The sequence below is a fragment of the Anastrepha obliqua genome, chromosome 3 (assembly GCF_027943255.1).
Source record: "Anastrepha obliqua isolate idAnaObli1 chromosome 3, idAnaObli1_1.0, whole genome shotgun sequence".
NCBI lineage: Eukaryota > Metazoa > Arthropoda > Insecta > Diptera > Tephritidae > Anastrepha > Anastrepha obliqua.
In genome coordinates, this window is record NC_072894.1 from 142,767,965 (window position 1) to 142,784,665 (window position 16,701).

Genomic DNA, 16,701 nt, shown 5'->3' on the forward strand with positions numbered 1-16,701 from the left:
CGCGCAACTTCTTTAACCGGAAGCTGGAAAAGATTGTGGGAGTAGCGTACAAATTAATCGCTCAGCCACAGTGTTTTATAAGAACGTACAATTGTTGGCGTATGCCGATGATATTGACATCATCGGCCGCAATAACTGCGCTGTTAGTTTTTCCTTCTTCAAACTGGATCAAGAGGCAAAACGAATTGGTATGAACAAAACGAAGTACCCACTGTCATCTAAGATACAGACTGTGCACTCGTGTCTTCTAACAATTTTGATTTCGAGGTTTTAAAAGACTTCGTTTATTTAGGAACCAGCATTAAGAAAGATAACAATGTTAGCCTTGAAATCTAACGGAGAATCTCTCTTGCCAACAAGAACTACCTTAGACTAGATACGCAATTGTGTAGTAAAGTTGTTCCAGTCGAACAAAACTAACACTCTATCAGGCTTTCATCATGCCCGTCCTAATGTGCGGCGCAGAAGCTTTCACGATGACAACATCTGATGAGGCGTGCGTTTAAGCGTTTAAGAGAAAGATTCTGCAGAAGATTAATGAACCTTTGCACGTTAGTGACGGTGAGTATCACAGGCGATGGAACAATGAGCTGTACGACGACATACACATAGCGCAGCGATTAAAGATTCAGCAGCTTCGTTGGCTGGGTCATGTCGTCCGAAGGAATACAAACGCCCCGGCTCTGAAAGTATTAGATCCGGTACCAAGTGGTGGTAGCAGAAAGGGAGAAAGATTTGGCTTCACCTGTTTCCAACTGGCGCAGGTAGACATGGGAAAAATACGACTGGCGCGCTTTGTTAAACTCGGTCGAAATCGCTTAAGTAGTTATCGCGCCAAGCAAAAAGAAGGATAACCAAGGGTGATAGAATACAAAAATTAAGTGATAGAATAAATCCACCTTGCTACTTACCACGAACCTGTTGGGCTATACTGAAATAGGCTGGTATAAATTTTGTGTTTCCGCGGAGGAGAATTTGAGGCTTTTCATGGCATTTTATTTTGAGAACACCAAAAAACTATTTCTCTGTCGAATAATTAGTTGGGTCCAAATAGTTTACAAACGTAAGCAAATTACTTTTAAAATTTACATACAATTTTTGATAACGTATTTTACTTATCTTACCGGTTTTTCTGAAAATCAAAGTGTTTGGATGTATGTATGCATTCTACTTGTGGAGAGGAGCGCTTGGTGGATGAAAAGCTAATAATAATTGGCACACCTTATAGTTTCATCACCAACGCAAATATAGTGCGCATCTTCGTATCTCTTAACATGATTTAATATATTAGAACACAATGACTACACAATGTATCTGTAGTATCAGCTAAATAGTCGACCGATAAAGCCGGCTCTATGCTGGGGCTTTTAATAAATAGCGGCTGACCCTAAGCATTGAATCATGAAATATCAAGACCGTAGTATGATTAACTATTGATGGATCTGGCAAAATATTTGAAGCTTTTGAAATCTGCTCACATATCGCGGATCACGTGGTAAATATTGAACTAGTAGGGCTTACTCATGCTAATTTCGTTAGTACGCGTTTTTTTCATCATATCAGATGTAGAATGTGAATTTCCACCAAAACAACTTCAAGTTATTTATTTTCACATTAGAAATTTGTATAATTTTTATGGGAACAAGCAAAGAATACGCACCGATGAGCGGAAAAAAACCACAGAAAATGAGGACGCGGAAAAAAAATGGAAATATTGAAGGACGAAGGCAAATTTTACGTATTCTACAAACCGAATATCGCAAAAACTATACCACCATTGTCAAAGCTTAATACGCTAAAAACATAATATAATGTGCCATAAATACTTTTATTTTGGCGTAAAAACGCCAGAGCGAAAATAAGCTTATTACTACAAAGTACGAACAAAGTTACGTGTTTAAAAGTATATTCAATTTTTGATTGAATTCGTCTTAAAAACCTTTATAGAACCAAATCTTCGTAGATTATCCCGCCCTTCGTCAAAAGCGGTGGTGCATTCTTGTTCTAAGAGTTCTATTAAATGTCAGCCATCTTTCAACTCTAAACGAAAGTTTAAATGGAGGTACTTCGGTGCGTTGTTATGTAGGGCGGAATCTGTAGGAAATTCCTTCATCTTGACAATTCGCTGCGATTCCCTTCGAGGTGAATATTGTGCCTCTGTACTAACGATGCGCCTTGGTAAAAGTGTATTTTTACGAATTTGTTACTTTAAAAGCCAGATAAAACCAAATAATTTCTCGAAGTTCGATCACCTGATTGCTAAATAAAAGTCACAAATTAATGGCAACACAACTTGCTTGCTTTATCGAATCATTTTTTTGTTCTACTTTTCGTATACACGCCATGCCATGCAGCTAAAAACATCAGCAGTTGCATAAGTTTATCTCTTACTATATAAGCGGCGTATAAGGCAACGCCTGAAAGGATAGGTATGGAGTTTGATTAGACAACATAAAAATAGAATGTTTCATAATAATTCGTCAGAGTGCGATGGCTGGATTGTCAAATAAAAGTCACAATTTAATGGCAACTCAACTTACTTTACTTTATTTTTAGTATTAGCTTTTTTACTGTACATGTACACGTTCGACTGAATACCCCATGCCCATGCACCGCTGCTTATATACTCGTCAGAGAACTGCACCGGCTGTGTGGAAAACATTCATATGGCCTCTTGTTACGGTCAAGCATTGTTTGACAAAAACTTTATATGTGTGCGTGTCGGGTGCTTGACGCTAATATCTAAAATTTTTGATTTTTACCGACAACAAGTATGTGTGACACGACGCCACCCGACTGCACTAACACATACAAAGCTCAGTCAAGCATGCTGTATCGTCGCCAGAGGCCAATACGCTTCGCTTGAACAAAAAAACAGGCCTTTGCGTTCAAACGATCGAACTTGTTGAAATGAGTTATTGTCATTGTTTATTTCAGCTCAATCAAAACATGTGCTGCGTTTTAGCTATCCGATGTTATCACCAATCGTCTGCATAGCAGCCGTTTCGGGTATTTGCTCATTCGGCTATACATTCATTTTTTTGAGCAAGAATAAAAGGGATATTGAGCCAAATGAGCCGGTTTGAACACGTATTATTCCGCATGAGTTTTTGCATGTAATGATAACAAAGTAAAAGCAAAATTTTAAAGCAAACACTATATTTTCATATATATATATTTTTTTTTTTCTTAAAACTTATAATAAAACACGAAAGAAAATAATGTAAATAAAGAAAACATTGCAATTCATTTTTTCTTATAATAAGTAATAAATATATGTGAATTTTATGTAGGTATTTAAATATTAAAATTTTTAAAATAAGAGTGTAGAAAGAGCAAACTATCTACAGATTTTGGACAAAGACGGTTTCTCTTTTCGGTTATAATATTGCCAGCAAGTGAAAAACTTCGTTCAGCGGCTGCACTACTAGCAGGAATTTAATGAACTTGCAGTGCAAGTTTAGATAGTTGTGGATAGCTTTTTTCATTAATTTTCCACCATTTAAGTACGTCAAAGTTATGGGTTATTTCTACTTTTTCCTTGCAATATCTATCTACCTCTTCTGTAGGTGTTTTTGCAGTAGTAAATGTTGAGTTTTTAATTAATTCAGAAAAAAAAAATTAACATCTTTGAATGCTGATTGATTTGCAGGTATTTCATCGACGTCTATTGAAACACTGCCATCAGGAAATGAGAATTGCGAAACGGAATCAGAATAAGGGGTACATGGACTAGGTGGAGTTGAATTGACTGATGAAGATGTTGGAGAAATTAAATGTAATTTGTCAATTTGGGAAATGCAAAAATTCTTAACATCACTTAGATCGGCTTGTTGTATATTCAAAGCTGGTGGATATAAGAAGAAAGCAGTTTTTCCCCATAAGCTCAGAGATGCTATCCAAATTTTGTCGATGTTATTGATAATATTTTCTTTTAATGTTATTATGGAAGATACATCTGTATCTTTAGGCACACAAAGGCACTTAATTCTTTTAATTGACGGTAGTACGTAGCACAAAAAGGGATAGTTAGAAAGTTGCATTTTCTTAAAAATAATTTCAAAGTCACTACACAGGTCAACCAGCTGTTTAAGCGCAGAAATACTTATTAGTAATAATCTTTGGCTTTCTTCCTTCTCTTTGAGTATCTCGTTTATGTGGAACCAATTGTCTACGATTGACTTAAACATTGTGAAATTTGAATTCCAGCGTGTGGGGCATTCGTTTTTTAATGAAGTTTGTAAATGGTGCTGCAAGTTTGCTCTTTTGAAATATTTAACTATTTTTTTGCACGCCTCTACAAGTTCTGTCAGCTCTGTGGTTTCCTTAAACGATAGTTCCAAGACGTTTGCAAACAAATGGCTGCTGCAGTTTATACGAATATTATTTTGCAAGGCTTTTACAACGTTTGACCCTCTGTCTGTTACAAACTTAATTTTCTCTATATTGGTTATGCCAAATTCACAGAACAAAGTACTCAATTTATTTAAAATGTTAGCACCAGTTGAACGCTGAAAATCCATAGATTTCATTCCCAAAACGATGTCTTCTGATGTAACGGTTTTCAGACACTTCGGCTCCTTAAGCGATTGACAGCACTTATGGCGGTTTAAATTTGAAGTGTTTTTCGGTGAAAATTTGACAAGGTTTTTGCAATTGCGACAGTACAAATATCCATCTAAAATAACTCCATCGTCCTTTATTATATCGCATAATATGTTCCACACTACACTCCTACACTTGCGTCGCGGTGACAACGCATAACCATTTTTAAGAATTTTGCCTAAGACAATAGCTTGATCGTTTGACATTATTTTGCAACGGCTGAAACCAACTAATCCTTTGACCCGATTTACACGAGGAGACATCTGGAAGGGAAACATTTTGTTCAAGGGCGAAGGACGGTCGGGGAAGAGAGAAGGGCTTTTGTCTCCCGTACTCGGCGACACGCTTTGCTCTTCTTATTCGTATTTCCAATCTTAAAGCAATTTTTGACGGTTGCTTCATTTGTTTTCTTCTTTTGTGGGAGAAGGTTCTGAGTTATGTGTTGGTTTTCAAGCAAACGGAAGATAACAAAGATGACAAACATCCGAACACTGCTTGGGAAATGCACGATTATTTTTGCTAGTAAAGTAGGTATAATTTAAAATATATTATGGGGAATGTTTATGTTGAATTCTAATTTTCCCCGCATTTCTAGATACTCAAGTTAATTTTAAGTTAATTATTTATGTATGAAGTATTTTTAATTTAATTTTTTTTATTCAAGTATAAGAATTTATAAATAGAATAAAAAAAAAACAACAAATTATTTATTATTTAACCAGTTTGCATTTTTCATTCATATATTTAAGAAACTGTTGTCGAACGCTCTCTGATTTACATGTAAGCGCGTGCTAGAATACATCCGAACCAGACGATGCTAAAGTATTAAATGTCAAAATGTCTCGGAAACATTTTTGCCCGTGTGTACGCGAATGAAACATCAAAAGGGAATTTCCAGTGTCTCCCTTCCAGATGTCTCCTCGTGTAAATCGGGACTTTCAAATACGAAACGCAATTTACAGCGTAAATTGTACGCCAACGCTCGTTTACTCGAACATGTGCTATTTACAATACTGGCAAATACTTCTTTGAACAAGTTTGATCGTTTGAACGCAAAGGCCGATGCTAATTTCATTCTATGCTGCTTTTTGTTCAATGATTAGATTTGAGCCGAAGACATTAGATCATACGTGTTGACTGAGCTGAACTACGCGTTCGCCTGCATGAGCTGACTGCACTTGACCAAATATTTTGGTTCAATTGACTGAATGTGAGCAAGAAATTTAGCGCCTGAACAACTCAAGAAAACAGTGAGCCATGCAGGTCTCTGATACTCGTACATGTGGTTAATAGCTATCGTAATTTCTAGATTTGGAAACTCGTATCTTCTGGCGAGTTCTGTCTCGCAACCTAGGGTCAAGGCGTCTTCATGTTTTTGTTATTGTTGCCAGTCGATTCGGGTAACTTATAACAGAATTAGCCCCTGCTATGAGTCCAGCACTTTATATGTGTGCGTGTCGGGTGCTTGTCGTTTGCCCGGTGACGTTCAAAACAAAAAGCGATAGCCTTGGTAGCTTGTGCTAATTATAATAAAAAGCGATCAATCCACAGTTGTATTTAGAATTAAATATGTCTTCATCGGATGTTGAATTTTTATTACTTGCAACTATTGCAGTTTTGTTAAAAAAAAAGAAGAAAAGAAATAAAAAAAAAGTGTGGATGAAAAGCCTAAGTAAGGGAATTAAATTTGAGTTTGAGATTTACAAAAATTAAAGGTAATCTGCTTTAACTTATTCTGTTCGTTGTTTGAGAATTTTTTTGTTACCCACTTTCTGTGTTATATTAAAAAATCGCAATAAGTCATGTTTTTAATTATAACTTACGTTTTTCGGGTTCATAACTTTATTATTATTAAATTACTTATGTATATCAGTTTTAAATAATTTCATTTACATATAAATTTTTAAATTTTTTGCCTATTTATGTACATATTTCATACGGATTGTGCTTATTTTTAGTATATCTAGGTGTTTCCGAGTGATATAAGGCTATTGGGCAGCCGCACACTAAATACTAACCTCAATGCTAAATACAACACTGCTGTTTTGTCCATCAGACTCCGACACGATCAAAAAAGTAAGCGTCAAACGAAAATATCAAAAATTTATGATTTTCATCAAGCATCGTACGTGTAGCCGACAACAAATACGTGTGTCACGACGCCACCCGACTGCACTAATGGCCTCTGGTCACGATACAGCATGCTTGACTGAGCTTTGTATGTGTTAGTGCAGTCGGGTGGCGTCGTGTCACACATACTTGTTGTCGGTAAAAATCAAAAATTTTAGATATTAGCGTCAAGCACCCGACACGCACACATATAAAGTTCTTGTCAAACAATGCTTGACCGTCAACAGAGGCCATAACACATACAACATACATTTTGGATGTTTTTGTTGAAGTTTCTTTAATATCGGTTAAGTTGCTTTCGTTCTCAGTAAAACTACACAAGTTGGGATTGGACACCGACTCAGAGCTCGGTAAAGTACTGGAATTCTTCGACCAAAAGCACCCACTGTGTTACTACAACATATACATTTATCTCCTCCATGTCCATTATTAACGATTTGAAATCCCTGATTATTTTAAACGGAATGCGCACTAGTACCCGCGAAATCTACGTTGTGAACAAACAATAGCCAGAACCCTGCCTCATAACTCAGATACTTTTCTTTGCCTGGTGTTGGCTTACTGCTAGTAAAGTAGGTCGGATGATTCACTTCAATAAGAAGCTTGTTAATCCAAGAACAGCTTGTGCTTGTTGGACGGCCGTCGCTTATGAGAACCTCTTTACAGCCTCGATCTTCACTTCAGATTTACTATGCAGCTTTCTATAATGTCAATACTGTACTTTTCCTAATTGATCTCAAAGCCTACTTTAGATACCATGTCAAATAAATTTCAATTCTGCCAAATCGAGTAGCCTTCAGATAAAACTATCATGTCTTCCACGCACAGGGTGCCGATATACCTCTGAAAAATAGATGGTGAGTTGCAAAGACCCAAGGATACAAGCAGAAACTCAAACCGTCTTTGCCAGCTTCATCGACTTTCAAATGGAAGGACCCACTTCTCAGGTCCAACGTGCCGAACAACTTTGAACTGTAAAACCGATACATTTTACCCTCAGTTAAAGGCAGAGGAAATCGATCTCTAATTAATCTTTCTTTTTCCTCCACACCACCGGGTTTGCGTAGTAAATGAAGATGATTTAACGATTCACCGCTTTTCCTACTCGTCAATATTTTTCTTGACTATATCCCTCTCAGCTGGCGACAGACATCCTACCTTTTGGTACACAGCCTCGTTGTTTTTGAGTACGAGCTTCATGTTCACAGTCGCCTCGATTGCCTTCTGGGTTCATATTCGTTGACCACATTTTAACCCAGGGCATTCATTTCATCGCTTTTGATTTGCCCGTTCGTCTTCGTCTAACTCATCTAAAGGTAGGCCCAGGAAATATGTTGTTTCGACAGTTTGGGTACAGAGGGAGAAGGGTGCTATATGAGTGGGTTTAGAGGGGCATGTGATAAGGTGGTTAGTGTGGTGTGGGATGCCTTCACATGCAGGACATATGTTTAGTATGTCGGAGTCAATTCTGGATAAGTAGGAGCTTAACCTGCTACAATATCCAGAACGTAATTGTGCCAGTGTTACACGTATCTCATGGGGAAACTGCAGCTCTTCATCTGCTGTAGGTGGTGTTGGACTCCGATTACGACATTCGGAGGACGAGACCTTAAGAAGGTGGTCAAGGTCTCCCGATGAATGTCGTTTATTGTCTGTCTAAACACTGTCTGGTCCAGTAGGTGTCTGTACGTTTTCTCCTGGACCGTCGGCGTAGTTTAATAGGTGTCTCCTAACATACCTAGGAAGCGGTTCTTCCTCAGGCTGGTGTTTGCAAAGGTCAAATCTACGGTAGCACCCAAGCAGAAACTGTTTGCAGAGTTGTTGTTGTTATTGTAGCAGCATAAACATTCCAAATACATATGTGGGGAATGCTGCTGAAGGGACAGTCCCTGGCCGGATATAAATCCGGGTCGTTCCGGTAACGTAGTACCGCCTGTCGTGGGAACGTGTTTGTAGCGTAGTTTATGGTGCTTTTTTACTGGGCGCATCTGTGCCTCGCTGTCCGAATAGCAGTGTTTTGGCAAGTCTTAAGCTTTATCCACTGTGTGTCACTAGTTTCAGTGAGAAAGCGAGAAAGGTTGGTAAGGTAGATGTTCACTTTGGCACAAAGGCCCTCAATGTCTTTGCCCAACGCTATTATCGTACAGTCGTCAGCGTATGAGGCCAGGGAGACTCCCTCTGATTGTTGGGGGAGCTTCGATTTGTAGAAGTTGAGCAGCAAGGGTGAAAGGACACCATCCTGCCTAACACCTCGCTTTATCTTCCTCTGTTTGGGTGTTTGGTCTTTCAAAATCACTGACGAGTGACGACCACTCAGACATTTAGAGGACCACTTCTTCAGCCCTGGCGGAAGGGCCGACTATAAAATGTCATCTAGTGGCGTGGAGTGGCTGACTGTGTCGAAAGCTTTCTTCAGACCCAACGCTGTACACTCGTCGGAAACCATGCTGATGTCGGGCTGGAGCCAGGAAGTAGGAGTAGGAGGGTTCCACGTGTCTTCATTACTGGGGAAAGGAGAGTTATCGACCGATAAGATTCCCCATGGTTGACGGATTTCCCAAGTTTCAGTAGTGGGACCACTCTCCCTGCTTTCCACTTGTCAGAGATGATGAGAGTGGCCAAGGACAGATTGAAAACCCTTGTGAGAAATCCTACTCCCCATCGACTCAGGTGTTTCAACCTCAGCATGTTTCGTCCGTTAGGGCCAATGGCTTTAGATGATTTTGTTTTATTGATGGCCCCCTGAACGGCACACTGTCGTTCGTTAGTTTGTGCAGCCTTCTGGTGGCACGACGTTTGGATCTGTCGGTCGGAGGATGCAGTGTGTATAGTCGGCGAAAATAGCTCGCGCATTTCTTCGGCTCCGACGAAGTACAACCGTTTAAGGTGAGGGCCACCTTGTCGTTGTGCTTCGTCGGGTTCGACAAGGACCTTACGGTGGACCAGAGCTTACTCACACCAGTGGTGAAGTTACAGGTCTGCAGGCCAGAGTATCTCCGAAAGTGGCACCAGTATTTGCGAAAATTGCATTTGACCGATGCCAGGTTCTAAGGTATTCTGGTCTGACACACGGAGCAGACTGTTCGGGGGTCCAAGTGATGCTGGTTTGTCCTCGCACCGGGGTTGGAGCAGGAGAGATGGGTATGGGCTATGTTGGGGCAGTTGTGTTGCACCGATAAGCTTCTTACCATAGAGGTATGGTTTGTGGTGGCGGTTGATAGAAACACCGTTGATATATGAGACTAGCAGCACGAGGCCACATACAGTGTGGACCACTCCCTATGTGCCTTACACTTGTTGCACCTAACCGAGGTGGAGTTTGGGTGGAGCCGTTTTTCGCAACCTCAGCCATAGAATACCTCTAGCCCAGGGTTGGATTCAATACCAGCCAGTATTTGTAAAAATATTTGTTTTCGTAGTATATATTTATATTTGAAATCAAAAAAGTGAGGCAGGCGAAAATTTGGACAAAAAATCGTGCGATTTTTATTCCAAATTTTCAATATTTGTAAACATATTTGTTTTTGTAATATATATGTATATTTGAAATCAAAAAAGCGCCCTTATAAATAATAAAAGAATTGTTCCCTTTTGGTTGACTGGGTTTTCCTTATTTCGCTTTGTTCTTCTCTCTCTCATCGTTCGTTTGGCAGTTCGCTCCTCAAATTTATTCTGCAGGGTATTACAAACGGTTAGAAGAACATTTGTAATAATAGAATTTGGAGTATTATTTAGTAAAAATAGCTTTAATTCGAGTCTTAATGTAATAAAGAATGTTTATTTTCTGTGTTTCTATTTAAGTGAAATAAGCGGTTGTAATAGGGCATTCTTTCAAGCTTTCAAACATTGAATATTTGGAATAAAAAATTTCGAATTTTTATTCAAATTTTTCAAACGTCTCTCCTTTTTTCTACACAAATTCACATTTTCAGTTCTTTCTGTCTTATCATTATTTTAAAGTTATTGCTTCATTAGTCCCAAATTCTATAAATTATCCAGTCCAAAAAAATATGTTTATCTATTAACACAACGTTTTTCTGGAGACACACCAAGGAAGTTAAGACTTTCAATAGAAATATTGTACATTGTTCTTTCGGAACGGGGTGATATGCGACTATCGCCAACTATGCAACATAGTGACCACAAAGTTTACAAATATATGTACATATATGCATACAAATAAAAAAAACAAATCATTTTCTTTACATAAATTTTATTTCACTGGTACAAAAACCATATTAGGGAAATGTGAAATTATTAAATTAGCCCCATATTAACCATTTTTGTAATTATATCTTGGCATTCAACTACAACAATTTGTTGCACAACTTCTTTCACTTTATTAATAAGTAGTTTACTTTCTGTAGTTATTTCCTTTTTTAAAAAGTTGACATGCTCCGTTTTTAGAGATGTGGGCAATCCATCAATTAAGCAGAGGTTCGTACGACATGGCTCATTTAAATCAATAGGATAGCGTCGGATATCTTTGGAAGTCAATATGCTTTCATTAGTAAAATCCAAATAAACGACAGTATACTTTGTGCGATCAACAACTTTTACTACCCTGGCTCTGTACCATTCGTTTTCGAATCTCGCCAGACAATATTCATGCAGTTTTGGGCTATAATACTGTTTATTATCTGTATATCGATTTAAATATTCTTGAACAGTGACCAAATATTTTAGATCTGTTTCGGCTATACATCCCACGTAACCGTAACTTAATGCTGAAGTATCCAAGATTATGACCTTAAATTTTGCTAAATCTGGTTGAAACACATATATATCGAAAGGAGGTGAAAAAATTGGTTGATCTTCAATATTTCCTACAGATTTATTCGGCACAATTGTTTCAACTTGTGCCTGACAAGGCACATCTTGATATAAATCCACCAACAGTTCATCTTTGTTCTTATCATTCACCGCCCTACTTTCAACTGTTTCACGCCGCTTCTCGCTCGTTGAGTAATTTATAGGTGGCGTCCTCGCAACATCCATGATTGAGTGATATTTCAAAATTTCTTCATTTATTATTTTCCCTGTATCCAAATTTGTGAGTTCTACCTCTACAATGTTACCAAACTCAGAGCAATAACGCATTTGACATTCCATACCTTCGAATTCTCCAAGAAAATTCACAATTTTTTCATTAATGGGACTTTCACTTACATTAATAAGTTTAACCATAATAGAAAAACGAGGTAACTTTAGAATATCCTCTGTTGCAATACGTAGATCGGATAGTTGGACAATCCCCATTGCCCCATAATCATAATACAGAACTTCAACATGTTTTTCATCAGGAATGGATAGTATTTCAACTCGACTCATCATATCATTAAACAAAGTAAGAGCCACTGCATTAACTGGTGGGCAAATGTCTATCAAAGGAGCTCTTTTTCCAAGTGCATCTATTTTGTTTAAAGTAGAAAGATATCGATCAGAGTCTTTTACAAGTCGAACTAAACATATATTAGTCGATGTGAAGCCCATTATAACAACGGGTTCAGACAATTTATGTATTTTGGGCAAAGAAATTATTTGTCTAGTTCCATCGGTAGAAATGTTTTCCCCAACTGATCCTTTAGAATTTATATGCAAAAACTTTTCTTTCGAAGTTGAGGATAACTGATCACGATCCATATGTTTAGTAATTGTAGTACGTCTCAATCGCAGATCTTGTGGTACCGTGTTTATATGACCAGCGTGCATTAAGCCAGGCATGGAAAAGCAAATATAACGGTGTCGCTGCCAATCACTTCGTTGGCATTCCGGTGAGCAATAAAAATCTAAGCAGCGCTGACAAATCCATTCGGCCCTCCTTTGGCATAGAGTACACAACCCATTGGTTGTTAAAAGTTTCGGTACATCATATTCACTCATATTCCAGAAATATTAAGAATGACTAATAACAGAATAATTAAAGACCCACACTTCTTTAGAACTGAATAGTTAACATACCGTTATAAGTAGCGACGCTTCTATTTCATTAGTGAAACCACCGTTTTCAAAAAAATCGATATTGATCGACCCCGCTCACCTAACGAAGTACTTTACACGTTCAATATTTAAAGGGTCAGTTTACATACATATTATGTAAATTGTGTTGGTCAAAGTTTGAAAATTGGTATAACAAAAGTTTTAAGTAAGAAATATGTACCGCTTTGGCAAAAAAAATTAAATCAGGTTAGAATTTTTATACAGATAACAATGTTACTAAGAAAGGAGGAAAATCAAAGGTCAATTTTAGATTGGCGCAGCATAGTTCAGAACCGGCCGACCAATTGCCTTAAATGTCGATAGCAACAAGCCTTTGTCTTTGCCCCAAGTGCTGCCGGCAAGCGATTCGAGGACCTTATTGCGATTTTGGACTTAAGTGGAAATTGCCTAAAATTGTGGGGTTGTTTACCATCGGAATTGGTGTGTCTTCGACTTTTACCTTAACGGACAGCTTGACCTCCTTTGTCCAGGTGGTAAAGAAGGTCGCCGTGGACTTTGTGGGGGATAGTTGGAGATTCCTCACAGTGAAAAAGCGAGAAATGTCGGTGAGGTAGTTGTTCACTTTGGAACACAGGCCATCGATGTCATTGCCCGATGCCATCATCGTACAGTCGTCAGCGTATGAGACCAGGGAGACTCCCACTGGTGGTGGGGGGAGCCTCGAGATGTAGAGGTTGAACAGCAAGGGAGAAAGGACACCACCCTGTGGTACACCTTGCTTAATCTTCCTCTGCTTTGATGTTTGATCTCGAAAAATCATTGACGAGTGCCGTCCGCTCAGGTAGTTTGTGGACCACCTCTTCAACCCTGGCGGGAGTGTCGACTGATAAATATCGTCTAGTAGCGTGAAATGGCTGACTGTATTGAAACCTTCTTCAGGTCCAACGGTACTAGCACAGTCCTCTCGCAGGGGCGGTTTTGGTTAAGTCCGCGGTTTATCTGGGCGCTTATGGCGGTTCTATGCACTCGTCGGAAGCCGTGCTGATGTGGGGCTGGGCCAGGAGTTTCGTGAAGAGTGGAAGTAGGAGGGCTTCAATTATCTTCACTACTGGGAAGAGGAGAGTTATCGGACGATAAGATTCCCTTTGGTTGGCGGGTTTCCCAGGTTTCAGTAGTGGGACCACTCTCCCTGCTTTCCACTTGTCAGGGATGATAAGAGTGGCCAAGGACAGATTGAAACCCCTTGTGACTGTACGATACGATACGTCGGGCAATGACATCGATGGCCTGTGTTCCAAAGTGAACAACTACCTCATCGACCTTTCTCGCTTATTCACTGTGAGGAATCTCCAACTATCCCCCACAAAGTCCACGGCGATCCTCTTTGCCACCTGGATAAAGGAGGTCAAGCTGTCCGTTAAGGTAAAAGTCGAAGACACACCAATTCCGATGGTAAACAACCCCACAATTTTAGGCAATTTCCACTTAAGTCCAAAATCGCAATAAGGTCCTCAAATCGCTTGCCGGCAGCACTTGGGGCAAAGACAAAGGCTTGTTGCTATAGACATCTAAGGCAATTGGTCGGCCGGTTCTGAACTATGCTGCGCCAATCTAAAATTGACCTTTGATTTTCCTCCTTTCTTAGTAACATTGTTATCTGTATAAAAATTCTAACCTGATTTAATTTTTTTTGCCAAAGCGGTACATATTTCTTACTTAAAACTTTTGTTATACCAATTTTCAAACTTTGACCAACACAATTTACATAATATGTATGTAAACTGACCCTTTAAATATTGAACGTGTAAAGTACTTCGTTAGGTGAGCGGGGTCGATCAATATCGATTTTTTTGAAAACGGTGGTTTCACTAATGAAATAGAAGCGTCGCTACTTATAACGGTATGTTAACTATTCAGTTCTAAAGAAGTGTGGGTCTTTAATTATTCTGTTATTAGTCATTCTTAATATTTCTGGAATATGAGTGAATATGATGTACCGAAACTTTTAACAACCAATGGGTTGTGTACTCTATGCCAAAGGAGGGCCGAATGGATTTGTCAGCGCTGCTTAGATTTTTATTGCTCACCGGAATGCCAACGAAGTGATTGGCAGCAACACCGTTATATTTGCTTTTCCATGCCTGGCTTAATGCCCGCTGGTCATATAAACACGGTACCACAAGATCTGCGATTGAGACGTACTACAATTACTAAACATATGGATCGTGATCAGTTATCCTCAACTTCGAAAGAAAAGTTTTTGCATATAAATTCTAAAGGATCAGTTGGGGAAAACATTTCTACCGATGGAACTAGACAAATAATTTCTTTGCCCAAAATACATAAATTGTCTGAACCCGTTGTTATAATGGGCTTCACATCGACTAATATATGTTTAGTTCGACTTGTAAAAGACTCTGATCGATATCTTTCTACTTTAAACAAAATAGATGCACTTGGAAAAAGAGCTCCTTTGATAGACATTTGCCCACCAGTTAATGCAGTGGCTCTTACTTTGTTTAATGATATGATGAGTCGAGTTGAAATACTATCCATTCCTGATGAAAAACATGTTGAAGTTCTGTATTATGATTATGGGGCAATGGGGATTGTCCAACTATCCGATCTACGTATTGCAACAGAGGATATTCTAAAGTTACCTCGTTTTTCTATTATGGTTAAACTTATTAATGTAAGTGAAAGTCCCATTAATGAAAAAATTGTGAATTTTCTTGGAGAATTCGAAGGTATGGAATGTCAAATGCGTTATTGCTCTGAGTTTGGTAACATTGTAGAGGTAGAACTCACAAATTTGGATACAGGGAAAATAATAAATGAAGAAATTTTGAAATATCACTCAATCATGGATGTTGCGAGGACGCCACCTATAAATTACTCAACGAGCGAGAAGCGGCGTGAAACAGTTGAAAGTAGGGCGGTGAATGATAAGAACAAAGATGAACTGTTGGTGGATTTATATCAAGATGTGCCTTGTCAGGCACAAGTTGAAACAATTGTGCCGAATAAATCTGTAGGAAATATTGAAGATCAACCAATTTGTTCACCTCCTTTCGATATATATGTGTTTCAACCAGATTTAGCAAAATTTAAGGTCATAATCTTGGATACTTCAGCATTAAGTTACGGTTACGTGGGATGTATAGCCGAAACAGATCTAAAATATTTGGTCACTGTTCAAGAATATTTAAATCGATATACAGATAATAAACAGTATTATAGCCCAAAACTGCATGAATATTGTCTGGCGAGATTCGAAAACGAATGGTACAGAGCCAGGGTAGTAAAAGTTGTTGATCGCACAAAGTATACTGTCGTTTATTTGGATTTTACTAATGAAAGCATATTGACTTCCAAAGATATCCGACGCTATCCTATTGATTTAAATGAGCCATGTCGTACGAACCTCTGCTTAATTGATGGATTGCCCACATCTCTAAAAACGGAGCATGTCAACTTTTTAAAAAAGGAAATAACTACAGAAAGTAAACTACTTATTAATAAAGTGAAAGAAGTTGTGCAACAAATTGTTGTAGTTGAATGCCAAGATATAATTACAAAAATGGTTAATATGGGGCTAATTTAATAATTTCACATTTCCCTAATATGGTTTTTGTACCAGTGAAATAAAATTTATGTAAAGAAAATGATTTGTTTTTTTATTTGTATGCATATATGTACATATATTTGTAAACTTTGTGGTCACTATGTTGCATAGTTGGCGATAGTCGCATATCACCCCGTTCCGAAAGAACAATGTACAATATTTCTATTGAAAGTCTTAACTTTCTTGGTGTGTCTCCAGAAAAACGTTGTGTTAATAGATAAACATATTTTTTTGGACTGGATAATTTATAGAATTTGGGACTAATGAAGCAATAACTTTAAAATAATGATAAGACAGAAAGAACTGAAAATGTGAATTTGTGTAGAAAAAAGGAGAGACGTTTGAAAAATTTGAATAAAAATTCGAAATTTTTTATTCCAAATATTCAATGTTTGTTAAAG

At 38.2% G+C, this 16,701-nt stretch overlaps 2 protein-coding genes across 2 annotated transcripts; one reads left to right on the top strand and one right to left on the bottom strand.

Moving 5' to 3' along the window:
• Positions 1–10,931: 10,931 nt before the first annotated feature.
• Positions 10,932–12,715, bottom strand: LOC129241867 (uncharacterized). The gene has a single exon (XM_054878410.1). The coding sequence runs from the start codon at positions 12,616–12,618 to the stop codon at positions 10,993–10,995; it is 1,626 nt and encodes a 541-aa protein (XP_054734385.1). The 5' UTR covers positions 12,619–12,715; the 3' UTR covers positions 10,932–10,992.
• Positions 12,716–14,557: 1,842 nt separating this feature from the next.
• Positions 14,558–16,340, top strand: LOC129242297 (uncharacterized). The gene has a single exon (XM_054878864.1). The coding sequence runs from the start codon at positions 14,654–14,656 to the stop codon at positions 16,277–16,279; it is 1,626 nt and encodes a 541-aa protein (XP_054734839.1). The 5' UTR covers positions 14,558–14,653; the 3' UTR covers positions 16,280–16,340.
• The last annotated feature ends 361 nt before the right edge of the window (positions 16,341–16,701 follow it).

Coding starts and splice junctions, on each gene's coding strand:
- LOC129241867 (XM_054878410.1), bottom strand. CDS start 12,618: ATGAGTGAATATGATGTACCGAAACTTTTAACAACCAATGGGTTGTGT.
- LOC129242297 (XM_054878864.1), top strand. CDS start 14,654: ATGAGTGAATATGATGTACCGAAACTTTTAACAACCAATGGGTTGTGT.